Genomic DNA, 14,758 nt, shown 5'->3' with positions numbered 1-14,758 from the left:
CTCCAGGTGTGGGTGGGGGTGTCCCTGGGTGCAGGGAAGGACACATGTGGACTGCTTCTGTGGTCTCTGACCATAGGAATGGGCCCACAGGTCCCCTAACTCCTGCTGTGACCCAGGCGTTAAATAATGGCGCTAAACAGGCTTAGTGCCATTATTTAAGGCCCTCCTCCTCCCGTGCGTCATTTTTGCACGGGAGGATAAATAAGGCGCAAAGGCCTTAAAGAGTCATTTCTTGCCCGGGAACGCCTACCTTGCATCTCATTGACGCAAGGCAGTTTTCCGCAAGCAAAATATGACACTAACTCCATAACTTTGACGCTAGACGGGTCTAGCACCAAAGTATAAAAATTTAGTTAGGTTTGCACCTGATTTGCGTAAAAAAAATTATGCAAATCCGGCGCAGAGTATAAATATGCCCCTAAGTTTTGAATTACTGAATCAAGCTTCACCAGATCGAGAGGAAACATGTCCGGACCCGATGGCGGAAAGAAAACAATCTAACAAATGACTTGATGTCCATGCCACTATCACGGAGAGGAGGAGTCACTCGATCGCGTGACTCGAAAAAGCTTCTTTGAAGAAAAACAACTTATAACACTCCAAGCCCAACACTAGATGGCAAACTTATGCAAAGCATGTGTATCTGCAGCTACACATGCCATAGAACATAAAGAAACAATTTAAAACATCTTGATAAACATGAAATATATAATCTAAACAATGTACATGCTTTTGGTGTATACAGAAAGTTAATCTATTGTGAGTAATCAACAAGATTTCACATGTGTGACAATCGTACACAGGCAAATACTTGACTGACAGATATAGTAGCAGTATTTGCACAAACCTTTACTTATTCTGATTTCTGATTCTGAGGCACCGTCTTTTCAACGGGGGATCCAACTCCTCTGGCCCTGGACTCAGAATTGGCGTGGGGACTATGCACGGCGTGATAGCAGTCTTTTCTACTGGTTTTGGCACAGGCTGGATCACGCAGCCCGTCTTGGGTAACATCCGCAAAGCATACGCATGGTCCTCATCTGCAGGGTTGTTAAGGTTGGGGTCTTGTAAGTCTCCATCAATTAGAGATTCCTCCCCATTAGTCGTCTTGCTGGCATCCACCTCAAGGTGGCAGTTTGTTGTACAGGTATTTTCTTTTACTGATTCCAGCTCACTGACCACTGGTTCCTCTTGCAATTGAGGATTGTTTTGCTCGTAGGACTGTTCTGAGTTCTTAGAACTCTCTGTGCTCTTCATGCCGTTCACTATCACGTTGCAAACTGCTGAGCTGGTTTCAAGACTTTTAGTGCTGCAGACAAGTGAGACAGGAACACAATTGCCTGGCTCGCTACAAGGTAATGTTGTTGTTTCTGGTGGGCTGCAATTGTCCCTGCAATCACTACAGTTTCTTTTTTCTGTGCTGTTAAAAGCCAAATTTACAACACTGCTTGGTTCACATTCAATTTTAACCTGAGCGTGCCCAGCCCGATGGATAACATTATGTGACCGAGACCTGTGACTCATAGTAAGGTCTATTACACCTTCCTGCGGAGCCTGCATTATGCTAGGGATGATTAAAGTTCTGTTCATTGGTGTGCATGGTCTGGTTGTTAAATCAACAACTTCGCTTTTGCTTTCTTCTCGAAGTGTTGGTGGAGGGTCTGTTGAGGGTCCAGGGCAGCTGGCTGGAGACTCAGAAGGCTTCAAAGACTCTTGCTTTGAATCTCTGAGGGGCACAGAATTATGAGATGGCTTTGGCCCAGCTGTATCGCTGGATGTGCTTGGAATGATGCTGTCACCGTTGCTGGAGAAACCATTGGGGGGTTTGGAATCAAAAAGGTGAGGTATTGGAATGGGAATAGGGATTGGTACAGGGAGGGGAACAATGACAGGATATGGCACTAAAAGGGTTGGGGGTGGCACCAGTGGGGCAAGAGACGCCAATCCGAAGTTCATCATCTGTGGCATATGCATCGGGCCGTTTGGCATCATGCCTATTGGAGGGAAGGGAAGACTATGTAAAGGAGGACCCGGAGGATGCTGAAGCAATCCCGGGTGGTTCCCAGGCATGGTAGGAGTTGTTGGCGGATGAATATGAGGTGACAGCATTGACCGGTGCATAGGGCTGGAGGCAGGCCCCATACCTCTGGGCCCACCCGGTGGCGGACCAATCCCAGGAATCATCGAGTTGGGTAAAGGGCTATTGGGATTAGAGCAATGGGGCCCACGCATAAACGGTGGTCGGATTTGTTGCATTATTTGTTGTTCCATGAAAAACGGTAGCGGAACTGGCCCTCGATTTGTCATCACCATGGGTGGACTTCGAGGAGGGACACCCATGGGAGGCACAATGCTGGCAGGTGGTGGAACATTTGGACTGTCATTAATGGGAATGGACTTGGGGACTGGTGTGGGGATTTTTGTAACAGAACTGTTGGCAGTGTCGGACGGCGAGGCGTTGGTAGACATTGATAATCCTGGGCCATAGTTCTGGCCAGCTGCAGACAGCGGGGACGGAACCTTCCGCCGAGCATCTGCCAGCGGTATGTTCCAAGAGTCTGGCGTGAGCAGCTGCAGCCCGGTGCCTTCTGCTTTATTTTCCACTGGAGGATGGACCGGGCCACAGAGTGCAGCTGGAAGGTTGGCTTGTGCCTCTTTGTAGAAAATGTCCATTTTGTATTGATTGAGACACTTTGCACTACAGAACTGAAGCCGTCGCTCACCATCGCCAAAGTCCAGATATTCTTTTGTGTGTCTTATGTGCTTGCACCAGTCACACACCTATAACACAGCAACAAAAACAGAATGAGCGGGACAAGCAATCATTAAAGCAGTTCCTTACATCAAAAGGCAGAATACATTTAAAGCTTCTCATTAGTTATATAACAGCATGATTTTTCTGTTGTACGAAATTAAAGTATGGAACACAAATTTCCAGAGAAAGAGAGATAATAGAAAGGTAGCTAGATGGATCATGAGTATTAACAGAAGCGGAAGAAGGCAGGCAATCATACGAAAACATTAGATAGGACGACAGGCATGCCGACAGGCGGGGAGATAGATGGAAACATTGATAGAGAACTGGATAGATGGGGATGGATACAGCGATAGATATGCAGACAAGCGGCGAGGTCGGCTGACTGTAACAGCCAGCCAAACATGGAAATGGCGAACTAGAGGTGTAAAGAGGCAGGTATATACACAGGCAACGAGGACGGCCTGCAAGCAGGCAGACTGATAGCTAGATAGACAGATTGATAGATAGATAGATAGATAGATAGATAGATAGATAGATAGATAGATAGATAGATAGATAGTTAGTTAGTTAGTATACAGGCAACGAGGACGGCCTGCAAGCAGGCAGACTGATAGCTAGATAGACAGATCGATAGATAGATCGATAGATAGATAGATAGATAGATAGATAGATAGATAGATAGATAGATAGATAGATAGATAGATAGTTAGTTAGTTAGTATACAGGCAACGAGGACGGCCTGCAAGCAGGCAGACTGATAGCTAGATAGACAGATTGATAGATAGATAGATAGATAGATAGATAGATAGATAGATAGATAGATAGATAGATAGATAGATAACGAAGGTAAAACAGCAGCAACAAGGACTGACAGGAAAGAAGGCAAACATGGTCGGATGCAGACAAAGAAACAGAGAGGGGAGTTAAGACAGTCATCTACATAGAGAGACAGTGACGTGCAGAATGCAGTAGGTAGGTGACACTAAACTGTCCTACTGTAACTGGGTGCTTAAAAAGAACAGACAACTCAAGAAAGGAAATAGAAAGATGGAGCGAACAATAAACCAGCAGACAAGAAAATAGAATGAATGAATCCTTGCAGGGCGATCAAAATTCAATTTATTTTTCGCAAATATTATAGCGTAAAATTGTGCTGTTCTAAAAACAAAATTATAATCGCACACTTCCCTTTCCTTGCACTCACATTCTAACTTTTTCTGCGTGCTTTTTAGTTTTAAGGCAGAAGGTGACACCTCGACACCATTTTATTTTTGTTGGCTTCTCCGGATCGATGTTCGTTTCGTCTGTGGCGCTCCCGCTCTGTTACTACTGTCGCCTCGCTGGCACGGGCATTGATTCTTTTTTGTGTTAAACGGAGCTGCCAAGCTAATGAAGTGCGCACAAAAAATCCCACTAATTATATTTCACGAGACACCAAAGTTCAAACGAGTCCTTCTCGGCTGCAGCATTCACCACTTCAGAGAAATTATTGTGATTTCATTAGCACATTAATTTCGCAACACCAGCAGCTTGCGCAGATGGCGAGGGCGCGATTTACATTTCAGATAGGCCTCGTGTTTGCACAAAAGGCGCTCTCTCATATGGCATTTTCAGCAAGAACTAATGACGGGGATCGTGCCATGGCTGTGAAGCAGAGAATTCTGGCTGCAAATAAATACCTCGCAGCGAGTATTTCTGCCACTCTTTCTTTGTGCCGTACTCCAGGCAATAAAGTGCAGTCTAATTCAGGTACCAGGGAAAGAAATGAAAGACAGACTCTAAGCGCGCACTCTGTGGGGTGAAGTGACAAAGGGCGTGTTGTAGGAAGAGGTGCGTGTAGGTGACGGTTTTTTAAATAAAAAAACTGGGATATTTTTTCAAACACTGAAGTCGAACAGAGATGTTTTAAAGCGGAGGGAAAGTGGGCAATTGCCAAGTGCCCCCACATACCAAGGGGCTTCCTGGGAAGGTTATAATTGTCTCTCTAACTTGCTTCTGTCTATTTATATATCTAAACATCACCCCCTTCTCTCCCCAGCCTGCACCTCTATTATCTCTTGCCCGCAGCCATCTTAAGGAATTTTGAGATCCGTGGAAAGACATATTTCAACTGTATGTGAAACCAGTTTCTGGAAATTTGTTTGGCATCATGCAGATAACCAGTAGCCCAAAAGTAGATGATAAAATTCAAAGTTTTGACCAACAAGCGGCCCCAAAATACTTCTTGCCCAAGGCCTCAAAAATGCCTAAGACGACACTGAGGTTGTACTCCACTTAATCAGAGACAAGAGGTCGCCTCTATGATTAGTCAGTGGTCTCAAGATCGGCATTTTTTGATACTGTGGCACCAAAAAATGTATGCATACTTGGCAAGCACAGTGCATTATTAAATGTGCAACCTAAACTGATTACTAGGTGGCGCTCTGCAATCCCGCAGGGAGACTAGAGTTCTTTCCGAAACCTGATCCAAACACCAAAGACCACATGTTGTTAGCTACAGCAAGGACCAGTGGAGTGAAAATGGGGTAGCCCAGCCGCTGTGTTTATGGATTCCAACCAGGCCAAGATCCAGTATACTGACTGTGGGAGGGCTAGAAAGAAGCAGTGATGTTGTGTTATGTTGATTTATATAGCACACTAATTCACCAAACAGAGTATCCAGGCGCTTGAGAGCTTGGTAGGCAGTGGAATCTCACATCATATTAGACTCTATTTTAGACACTGACAACATATGCCACATTTTGACAGGTTGAAATTTGCATCATTAGTTATGTTGGGTTTAGTGGATATGACCACTAGCCATAGTCTGTGCCCAATGACTACACAAAGCAGTGGTTGTAATCCAACAGCTCTGGTGCAGATCATTCCCTTGCCCAGTGCCCCATGTTCCTAGCTGACATCGTTGCTCAACGAGTACTGGCAGCAGGGTAACTGCCCTCAGTGCCCGCAATTACAACAGACAGGTGCACAAGATGTGAATTCGGGCAGTATTATTGTATTGTAGTTAACCACAGATTGTGACAATCAGAGATTTCTTAGGTTTAGGATCACAATTATAATGTCTTTTCAGCAGTGCTTTCACAATTATTGTTTCACAGAAATGTTGTCTCCCCTATGAATTTTTATTCAATATTTCACAGAAGTTAAATCACCTCTGTCAATTACAGATTTCAACAAGTGATAAAGCTATAAATTATTACAGTACTCTACCACGCATGCCAGTTGTCATGAAGTCCCGTTTTCAATAAACATTTTTCTGATTCATAAACAAGCAGAATAAAAGATAAGAGCAAACATGTTCTTTAGTTATAGAGACATTTATAATCCACACTTGCTCTTGGTTTATTATCGTATGAGGAGAACCCGACGAAGCAATACAAAATATGCGAATTATGAACTTTACCAACATAGTTTTGTATCACCCCTGTATTTCCTGCAGGAAATCCAGCAGGCCCACCACCTGCAGCAACTGGTGTCTCTGCTTCACTCAGGACTGTCTGCCCCTTTCATGCTCTGATCTTCTGTCATGAGAAGGGATATATGTGGGTTTGTCAGAACTAGTAAGACATGGCTGGCTCACTGTATCCTTCAGGCTGTGTCGCACTGTGATAGCACGCCTCTGCCATATGTGTCCCATTTTAGCTGTTTTATTTTAAAAAATCATGCCAGCTTCCCACTTTGTAAAGCTTGGAGATGGAGGCGGGTGTAGTAAATATTTGTGAAGCACTACTAAATGAACAAGCATTTTCAATGCAACGGGTCTCGCATTTGCTCGAGTTAGAGCTATTAGCGTTGTAAACTCCTAACCAGACTTTTCTTGCCACACAAATTAAAAGAAAAAACAAAACGCAGTGCGATCGCACTATGTAAAATGCAGCGCGATCATGCTGAAATTATAAACTGAAAAACCGAGAGCAATCGCGCTATGTAAACCTTAGCGCGATCGCGCTGCATGGAAAATAAACAGATAAAGTAGTCCGGAAACCATGCTGAAAACATCGAGCCTCGTATGTTTTTAGTAGTTTACTGGTGCTGTGTAGGTGGGCTAAACACCGGAAAAGGCATGACGTATGCATGCCGATCACAAATGAAAGGAAGCGGATTTTAAAAGGCAAGCCCACGAACCAATGAAAGTTTCTGATGTGAAATGGGTGTGGTTGGAAGCCCAAAGAGAAATTACTACAGGGGACGGAGCGCTTTGCGCTCAACCTTAAAAAGGAAAAGAAACATATTTTGACTTGACAAACTCAGTTCTGTGCGCTAAAAAGCTCTACTTAGTAAGTTATTCACTTTATACAAAGTTTTTACTGGAAGCAGGATACAGCGGATAAACAGAAAAAAACGCATGTGCCAAAGGTACTCATATACACCAGTTTAGTTTAATTGAAAAACACATCATCAGACAAAGTTGTGTAGTAATTCATAACGAACAGTAATATACCACTTCATCTTCAGGAACACCTTAGTGCAGTGATGTGTTTTTATCACATTAACTGACGTTATGAATGTAGACACATTTTTATTTTTTTTGAGTGGAAACTTTATTTTCGGGTTGTTTCTATCATTTTACTGGCTTTGAATCTCAACTACCTTCTAATGGGCTCTCCCATTCTCTCTGTTCCGTTGCAGCAGACTGTCACAGGTCACCCTGCTGTACAAATATGGAAGGGGGCTGGTATGTCAACATCAGCTTCCGCCCATGCTTAATTCACACCTATCCGCTTCAGCCTCATCAGGGAGATTTGTGAGACATGGGTAAAAACGAACGCTAGGACCCTCGTTGTACTCTCTGAAAATGGTTTTGGATATCTGTAGTAAATGCTGCAATTAATAGTTGGTACAGTTACTGGTCTAAAGTTGATGATAAAAAATACAATGGGTTAGGAATTCTCGTTGGAGACTTTTGGGAACGTGAATGGTAAATTAGCTTGTTAAAATGGTTTGAACAAGTAATATTGATAAAAACATAAAGCAATACATAGTTAATCCTGGCAGTGGCTTGGCCCGTCTATATCTAGGAAAAGCTATACATTGTGCATTTCAATCATACTGGGCCAGCAACGCTGCTTAAAATATAATAGCATTTAAGTTCCCTTGACTTGTAGTCCGCCCCCAAGGATAACCTTGGAAGACAAATGGTAATGGCGCCTTGAAAACCACACACATCAGTAGCAGTGATCTGAACCTGTTAGAGTTTGTTTGACAAAGAACAAGGGCAATTATTGTATAATGCATTTAGAGGTAGAACAATTTTATAACAGTTCAGTGCCTGTGCTGGTTTTGAGAGAGAGGGGATGCCGTGGACAAGCACCGTTTCTTGATACTGCCGATGTGTTCTCAGCTCCCGCTCCCAACCAGGACATGCATTTTATTTACTGATAGTTATCGGGACGGATATCGGAACCTTGGGGTGGCTGGTCACCCTAGATACATGGTTAATACACAATGGCGACAGGGACTACATGGAATGTACCTGAGGCACAGTAGTACTGGCCACTCTGACCACGTGCCATACTCTTATTGTTACTGCGCTTCTTCAGTACCAGTACTTTCCACCAGAGGCTCAGGACCTTCAGAGGGAGGGTTCTCAGCCAAGCTCCTATACTTATCAAACACAGGGCCATTTAATTAAAGGGCTTCTCTGCGTGTAGTGGATAGCACCAGCTCTTCTCCGCAAGACACAACAGTACTGCCTTACCTCTACGAACACTAGCACCCATACCATTAACTTTTCTAAAGTCACTTTTGCACTTTCAACTCTCCCTCTACTGCCTCTTCTTTCTTCTTGAACATTATAAATGCTTTTAACTCAACACAATTGTGTGTTAAACTTTGCCTAACATATGTATTTGTAAGGTGCAGGTTCATCTCTTGGGGTATCTTGGACAGCGGATGGTTACTGTAACCTAACTCATTGGTACTCATTGTATTAACCTTGGGAGGAGAGGCCGCTGGGATTCGAATCTGTGACCTTGAGGTCAAACACAAATTTCTGGAGAGGACGCGTTAGTTCACTGAGCCACCATACTATTGCCTAACCCTAAACCTAACCATAATAAATATTGTTATTTTTATATCGATTAAATAATTTTTAATAACCATTACCAATAATTCTTCATTAGGCTGGTAACCCTCCAATGAAGAGTGACAGCCGCTCCCAGTAGCACTGCTATACTTAAAATAGGCACATAGGCACTAGCAGCACTTCTCAGCAGGTCATTCATACATACAGTGGACAGTACTAGCACTCCACAGCAGGAATGCTTCAGGTTTAATACTCATTATCATTACCTCTAATGGGGCTAATGTATTTATTTACTAATAGTAGTACGTCTGCTATACACTGAGGCAGACTACTAGCATTTCTCAGCACAGCTGCTATGTAGGTAATAGTATTATTACTTTTCCACAGAGCAGAGCTACTAGACCTTTAGTTGGACAGTAGCAACACGTCACAGCAAAATTGCTATGCTTAGACAAAACAGTAACAACACTTCTAAATAGGTCTACAATACATATAATGGACACTAGCAGCACTTTTCAACAGTGCAGTCAATCTGTTACTAGATACTGAATTACATCTCAGCGAGGCTAATACTTTTACAACAGGACGGTAAAGCACTTCACAGCAAAATTGCTATGCTTATGATAAACAGTACCAAGACTTTTCAGTAGGTCTATTATACAGATGAGCGACACTAGCAGCACTTCTCAGCAGTGTTGCCTATCTATTAATCACAGTGAATTACATCTCAGCGGGGCTACAACACTTTCAGTGGGCAGTCCAGCACTTTAAGATGGACTTCCAATCACTCACTGGGACAGGAACAGTACTTATCTGCAGGAAGGCAGCATAATAATAACAACTGTTTAGCACTTGCAATAATTAAACATGTACAGATCTTTCAAATCTTGAAAGACAGTGTTATACTTTGGGGACAGCCCATTCTTTGAAAACAAAAACTGTTTTTGATGTTTTTGGTATTTCTTCTTAGAAAAATCGCAATATAGAAATAGCAAGGCCCCGCCCCCTTTTTACTCTCACATCAGTTAATTTACCTTAAAAGAACAATCTTGTTAATACCATAAAATGCCCAAACTACCTGTAAACTGCAGGCTCAGGGATGGTTAGAGTGTTATGTCTCCCCAATCGGGTAAAAAGAGGCAATTCATTGTTCTCCAGCACAAAGGGCAAAGGGCATGGTGTTAGGAACTACTTTTTGTGCGGAAATGAAGTGGCTCAAGTGGACAATCTTCAAGTCGGAAATCAGAATACTCTTAAAGTTAGGTGACATACAAACCAATCCAAGATGCACTCCCATTTCTATGAGCCTTGTCAGTCTGAGCTCAGCCTCATGCTCCACCCACGACTGGTAAAACAGATCTGAGCTCCCTATTAAGAGCGAAAATACCATCTTCAACCACAAGTTTGACCCATCATTGGTCTTCCTTGACTCAGCGTGAAAACGAGCTAGACAAATCGGTTAAAGCAAGCTCTGCATACTTTTCTGTTATTAGTGGATGTTCTGTTTCAGAGTTTTGAACATAACGCAGGCAGATTTGCAAGTACATTGGGCTTCAGCAGCGAGCCTCTTGAGAACAGCGAGTGCAGGTGTGATGTGGCCCAGTGTCCGTGTATCTCTGACCAGTAACACAGATGTATGAAGGGCTACGGTGGGGCTACTCAGATATCAGAGAGTCCAGTGAGGATGGTGAAACCATATCCCAGTCTTGAGATTACCAGTGCCTGTAGGACCTTTTTAATATCTTCTTTGGAAATGAGCCCTGTAATCTGGAGGCTTCATTGATTTTATTTGTGTGTCTATGTTTAGTCGCAATTTAGTATGAAGCCCAAGTTTTGGAGTTCGATCAAAAACCCACTTTTTTAGGTGTGAAATCAGTCTTTCGTAGTATTTTTTTTGTGGCTGACGCTGATTAGCAGGGATCTAGTTTTGTTTTAAATCAGTTTCAGTTTCCCTATGGCCATTTGGCTATTTAAGAGAGTCATTCCTTTAGGTAATTGGCAAAGGTGCTGCTATTAATCCTTAAGTACATCTGTGTGTCTTCTGCATATTTGTGGAAAAAGATGTCGAGGGTAGTACATAAGAATTTTCCAAGACTTTCAAAATATAGGCTACAATTACAGGGGTAGTACTGTCCCTTGTAGCTACAAAAGGCTTTTTGCGTGGTGTTGGTATGCATCATTTATTATTATTCATACACAGCACAGGAAGGCACATTTCATTCACTCTATTACACCATGAAAAGAAACAAGGGAGAAAATGGTGAAACTTCCAGGTTCTCTAACAGCTAGTCGCAGGTCTGGTCGAGAAAGTAAGGCCCAAGTTGTGGCCAAATAGGGCTGCCCACCTCACCTTTTCCCTTCTGGGGTATATCAGCAGTGGCACCTCCAAAGTTGTAGGCTTTTTTGTGGTCTTGAGGGTCACAGTGATAGAGGAACCTGAAACAGTCAGTACCTTGCTCAGTACTATAGTGTTCAGAGACCTTTTTCTTAATACTGGCCTGGTTGACAATCTCTATCCAAACCTGTAGGATTGGTGTTGGGAGGTGTCATTGGTTGCCACCTCTGAAATTAATATTGGCTTTCCAGCTGATATAAAGGACATATTGTTATGCTTTGGCCAATGGGACTAGGGAGGGTGAAAAACAAATGGCCTGCAATAAGGGCGTACACATTCCAGAAGTTTTTTTTTTATCCAGGCTGGGCAAATCTTTCTGGCTCTGCGCACATCAGCAGGAAAGATGTAGAAGGCAGGCAGCAGATAACACACACGTTTGCCAAACGTAAAGCCCTTGCAGATTCCTAAAGATTTGTAATTACTGTAACACTGGAAAGAAAACACGCGTTATCTAAGGTGGATAAAAATGTTGACAAAAATGTTGACAAAAAAGAAACACCAGGCTGAGTTTTGCAGAGCTGAGCTTTGCAGGATGGCCACATATCCGGGCAGGATTCTTCAAGATGTGATTTTGATACAGAATTTCTGAAAAAACAATGAATATTGAGTATGGAGCAATACCTCCAAACTACTGCGACCCTTTCAGAACACAACATATTTTAATATCTAACAAACAAATGTTGGCAGTACTGTTGACGGTACTCTAGTCACTTCAATGTAATACATATCAGAAGGAAAGAAATGAAGACTGATGATTTGTACGGTGCTTACATTTTGCAAATTAAAAAAGAAAATACAGCTTTGGTGGTTTGGTGACCTTTGCAAGTGCACCTTAGAGCAAATATCATCCCAATATCATTATCCTAATGGACAAATACAAGGACCACTGATGGTCTAATAAAACAGTATTGTTTTTAAATAGTTCTAGGTGCCTTGGCAGTACATACATTAGACAAAGGCAGTGCCCCCATAAATTAACAATGTTTAAGCGCTATAATTAATAACGCTTAAGCATTATAAGCAAGGATAAAGAGCTCACAATTATTTTTGTTTTCTATTTCTCTTATGGGAGTTGGAACGTGAGAAAGAGGAGGAGTGGCAACCAATTGACTTCACTTGGTAGGATTAATGAAGGATGGAGGATAGGAAGGAGTCCATTGTCTGATGGATTATCTGACCACTGGCAATGCTACCTTGCTTTTAAAGAAACCTGAGGCTAAAAAAGAGAAAAGCTTAGTAACCACTAGCTGTTCCAGGGCTGGAAGGAAAGTTCTCATGAAAGTGAGCCACTCTACCATGGGAACACAAACAAGTCTACTAGATTTTTCAATCTGGCGTTGTCTCCTAACTGACATCCTATTATATTTACTGGGATACACATCAGAGTTGTTGCAGTTAATGAGTGGCCTGATTCTTCATTAGTTTGATGATGAAGAGAAGGTTAGAAACAGGACTGTTTTTAGATACTTCCTTTCCGCCAGAGTTAGGTTTCGTTTAGGGACTCCACTGATTATGAAATATGTTGTCACAAGAACTATTATTGCTAGGAGCCAGCATGTCTATATCTTTCGTGATTCAGGAGGGATTCTGTGTGGGCTGCCAGACATACAACAGGGTTGTGAAGCAAAACACTATTATTTATTTCAATGAATTTATAAAAGGCCTGTGGTTAAGTGCGATACACAGCAACATATACTTGGTACAAAATAAACTGGAGTTTTAAACCTTATTCAATTACAGCACAGTCAAAGAAAGAAGCTTTGGGTTATCTTACAGGCCAAACGTTGCACGGAAAGCTAAGGAAAAAAGATGTTGGTTGGAAGAGACACAAAAATACAGTTCGAAAATTTTACATTTAAATTCAAAGCAGAAATATCAGAATTGCTGACAAAGATGGAATGGGACCCAACACAATGAATTCAAGGGATGGGTGATATGAGACAAGAAGGGAAACTTGAAAAGTTGAAAGAAATACAAATTAATGATTGACAAAGAGGGTGAGAGGATACACTGTGAGCCCTAAAATGAAGGAAGTCACAGAGGGATAATAGGAAGTTCAAAATGGGGCCTTCAGCAGCATGAATGATTATGGACAGAATTTTTTGAGAACCTAGAACCCAGGAGCTAGCAGGAAATGCAAAGCAAGGAAATATTAAGTAGGAGTGGAGGAATATAAACAGATGCCAATGACGCCAGTTGAAAACAGATCGAGATTGGATGTGGAAGAATTTGGTTGGTTTTCGCTTCTCCTTGCAATGCACTCCCATGCTTCATGTGGGAAGGCGAAGGAAGAAGTGGAGTTCAGAGAAGTTGAATAGTCGCTGGTGACCAGATACCCAAGAGTTGATAACTGCCAGGCACTAAGAGATTGTTAGTGAGTGTGAGGAAAAAATGGCGAGAAGGAAAAACATCTGCATTGTGTTGACACATTCCGACACAGAAAATGATACAGAAGGATGAAATATGTACAAACTATAGGCAGAGAAATACAGGGATGGGGACAGAATACAAGAACCCCATAATGAAGCTCAAAAGATGGAGAGAAAAGAATAGCTGACGTGACTGAGAAACAGCAATGGCGAGATAAGAAGCAGACCATGAGAAGACATCAACACAGTCATAAAGGGAGAAAGGGGAGGGTGTTTATGACTGAGGCCACTTTTTCTGTCTCCCCTTACGTTCCTTACCAGTTTGTCTGTTTCTTCTACTGTAGTCTCACTTGACTCACCTGTAGATCTACGGGCCTAGCCTACTAACGCCCTTTTCCCATCTCCTACCCTTGCACATTCAGATATTTTATTCAGGGCAATACTTGAAATGATACATTTGGCAATCACTGGTTTATTCTACAAGCACCCCTAATGCAGGATCTCCCACCCAATCACCCTAAATTTCCATGAACTTCACGTCTCGATAATTGGACATACCACTTTCTAAAATAAAAGAAAGTTTACATACCATAGCCATTTCCTTGGTACAAAGTGAAGTTCTTGTACTTGCTGTCTTGATCAGTTCTGTATTTTTCCTGTTTCTTTTCCTCTTACGAATGGGTTTTAAACTAATAATTTCAGACTCAGGACTGTTTTTTCCCTGGGGGATAAAAGGAATACTTCCACTCAAAATGATTATCTTTAAGCTGGAGTCTCCACTGTGCCCAGCCCGCCCTGAGACCACTTTTTTTCTAGCCAAAAACATTAAAAAAGACCTGATCACTGAACTAGTGATTGTCATGGTTTAAGACGTAGGGCTTTCTGGAACCAGGCTGGGTTCCAGGTTGTGATGACATAAAAGTCCAGGTGGCATTCAGTCCAGTGATTGGACCTCCAACACCTTTCATTCCTCTCCTAGAACCTGCCATTTTGGAACCATTTTCCTGTATTGCTATTTTTGACCCCTCACAAAAGTCAGCCAACTTGGCCACTTGCACCTGTCACTGCCAAACCAAACAAAATCAAATAGTGCTCCTGCAAGGTCCCGGTGCCCTTCCTCTCATCTCCATTGGATATCGGACTGTAGCTTCACTGAAATTCTCGTAGTATTGAGGTATTGATCTATTTGCCTCTTCCAGCTGTCACCTGCA

General features: G+C 42.5%; 1 protein-coding gene across 6 annotated transcripts in view; it reads right to left on the bottom strand.

Moving 5' to 3' along the window:
* The window catches only part of SOBP (sine oculis binding protein homolog), a 368,137-nt gene that overhangs the window by 41,625 nt on the left and 311,754 nt on the right, over nucleotides 1-14,758 (bottom strand). For 4 of the 6 annotated variants that reach the window (XM_069235440.1, XM_069235442.1, XM_069235443.1 and 1 more), the window contains 2 exons: nucleotides 14,137-14,268; nucleotides 848-2,781 (listed from right to left, as the gene is read on the bottom strand). In XM_069235440.1, coding sequence (XP_069091541.1) covers nucleotides 850-2,781; nucleotides 14,137-14,268 — 2,064 coding nt within the window. In that variant the 3' untranslated portion in view covers nucleotides 848-849. The remainder of the gene's footprint in view (nucleotides 1-847; nucleotides 2,782-14,136; nucleotides 14,269-14,758) is intronic. The other 2 variants (XM_069235441.1, XM_069235444.1) reach the window with 1 other exon arrangement.

This window comes from Pleurodeles waltl, chromosome 5 (genome assembly GCF_031143425.1).
Source record: "Pleurodeles waltl isolate 20211129_DDA chromosome 5, aPleWal1.hap1.20221129, whole genome shotgun sequence".
Lineage (NCBI taxonomy): Eukaryota > Metazoa > Chordata > Amphibia > Caudata > Salamandridae > Pleurodeles > Pleurodeles waltl.
This window is presented reverse-complemented; position numbering and strand designations above follow the sequence as displayed.